This window comes from Dendroctonus ponderosae, unplaced genomic scaffold, assembly GCF_020466585.1.
Source record: "Dendroctonus ponderosae isolate FM_Combo_2020 unplaced genomic scaffold, Dpon_F_20191213v2 Dpon_F_20191213_8, whole genome shotgun sequence".
Classification (NCBI taxonomy): Eukaryota; Metazoa; Arthropoda; class Insecta; order Coleoptera; family Curculionidae; genus Dendroctonus; species Dendroctonus ponderosae.
In genome coordinates, this window is record NW_026019016.1 from 4,683,871 (window position 1) to 4,685,798 (window position 1,928).

The window sequence follows — 1,928 nt, forward strand, 5'->3', positions numbered from 1 at the left end:
ATTGATTCTTATTAGATTGACAACTTCACTTTTTCATTGTTACACACCAAAAACACCAGAACAAAAATAAATGATAGGACGCCGAACTGGCACGTTCATAAATGTTCTATCCGCGCCAACAATCAGATAAGACAAATTTGTCTAAATTGGACAAATTTTTTGCTAAAACAATAAACAACTCAGTAAATGTTTCCATATCATTGGACAAAAAGTTGGCATATTAGTTGAGATTGAGGATCACCCTGTATATAAAGAAAACACATTTGTTTTATTTAACTTGTCATTTATTACTAACAATCTTTAGCATAAACAATTACAAGTTTGCTAAGTAAATAGGAACTAAATTTTCTTACCTAGGTCATATATCTACAACGGAATAATGTCAGTCAATACTTATAAAGTACATTTATAAGAATTATTTACAACTTATTTACAACAATGCTCAGTCTAATCAACTTCTTCAATAGTTGGTCCAGATCTTCCGGCATTGAAGCCGCCTGCTTGCTGTCCGCAGCTGCCTGGCATCCCACCTCCATAATTGCTATTTTGAGGTCCTGCACTGTACAACTTGGCCATAATGGGACTGCAGACTGATGTTAACTGCTTCTGTCTGTCTTCAAATTCTTCTTTTTCTGCCAGTGTGTTGCTGTCAAGCCATCTTAGTGTTTCCGAACAATGTCGTTCTATTGTCGCTTTGTCTTCGGCGCTCAGCTTGTCTGCACACTCTTGAACGGCTTGTTTCAGTTGGAAAACGTAGGCTTCCAATTGGTTGCGAGCCGAAACTTTTTCTCTTTGCCTCTCATCTTCTTCCTTGTATCTCTCCGCTTCGGACAACATCCTGTCGATATCAGCTTGAGATAGGCGGCCTTTGTCGTTCTTGATGGTGATATTTTGCTGTCTGCCTGAGCTGGTGTCTTTGGCGGAAACGTTCAGAATACCATTTGCATCCAGGTCGAAGGTGACATCAATTTTGGGCACTCCTCTTGGTGCTGGAGGAATTCCAGTCAAGTCGAAGGTTCCCAATAAGTTGTTGTCCTTTGTCATGGTTCTTTCACCCTCAAATACCTGAATGGTTACTGCTGGCTGGTTGTCGGCGTATGTTGTGAACGGCTGAGATTGCCTGCAGGGAATTCTCGCATTTCTTTCAATAATTTTCGTCATCACGCCTCCTGCTGTTTCGATGCCAAGAGATAGTGGCGTAACATCCACCAGAAGTACGTCCTGAATCTTGCTGTCAGTTTCACCACTTAGAACAGCAGCCTGAACTGCTGCGCCATAAGCTACAGCTTCATCTGGATTAATACTGAGATTGAGTTGTTTTCCATTGAAGTAGTTTTGTAACAGATGTTGGATTTTTGGGATTCTTGTTGATCCTCCTACCAAGACAATGTCGTGGATGGAACCTTTATCCATTCGGGCATCGGCCAGAGCTTTTTCAACAGGCTGAAGAGTTCCTCTGAATAAGTCAGCATTCAATTCTTCGAATCTTGCTCGACTGACTTTGGTGTAGAAATCGATGCCTTCGAATAGAGCGTCAATTTCGATGGTTGCTTCAGTACTTGAAGACAGAGTTCTCTTGGCGCGTTCTGCCGCTGTTCTTAGTCGCCTAAGGGCTCTTGGATTTGATCGAAGATCTTTCCTGAATTTCCTCTTGAATTCTTCCGCCAAGTGGTTTACTAATCTGTTGTCAAAGTCTTCTCCGCCCAGATGGGTGTCACCTGCTGTAGCTCTGACTTCAAATAGTGATCCCTCATCGATGGTCAAAATTGAGACATCGAAAGTGCCGCCTCCCAAGTCGAAAATGAGCACATTTCTTTCTCCTTTCAAATTCTTGTCCAAACCATAAGCTAAAGCAGCGGCGGTGGGTTCATTGATGATTCTCATAACATTCAATCCTGCTATAACTCCGGCGTCTTTGGTTGCTTGCC

The 1,928-nt window shown here is 42.0% G+C and overlaps 1 protein-coding gene across 1 annotated transcript in view; it reads right to left on the bottom strand.

Moving 5' to 3' along the window:
- The window catches only part of LOC109538062 (heat shock protein 70 A1), a gene marked incomplete in the record, with an annotated part of 2,793 nt that overhangs the window by 219 nt on the left and 646 nt on the right, over nucleotides 1-1,928 (bottom strand). Inside the window, 1 exon segment of the mRNA XM_048668891.1 lies at nucleotides 471-1,928. Coding sequence (XP_048524848.1) covers nucleotides 471-1,928 — 1,458 coding nt within the window.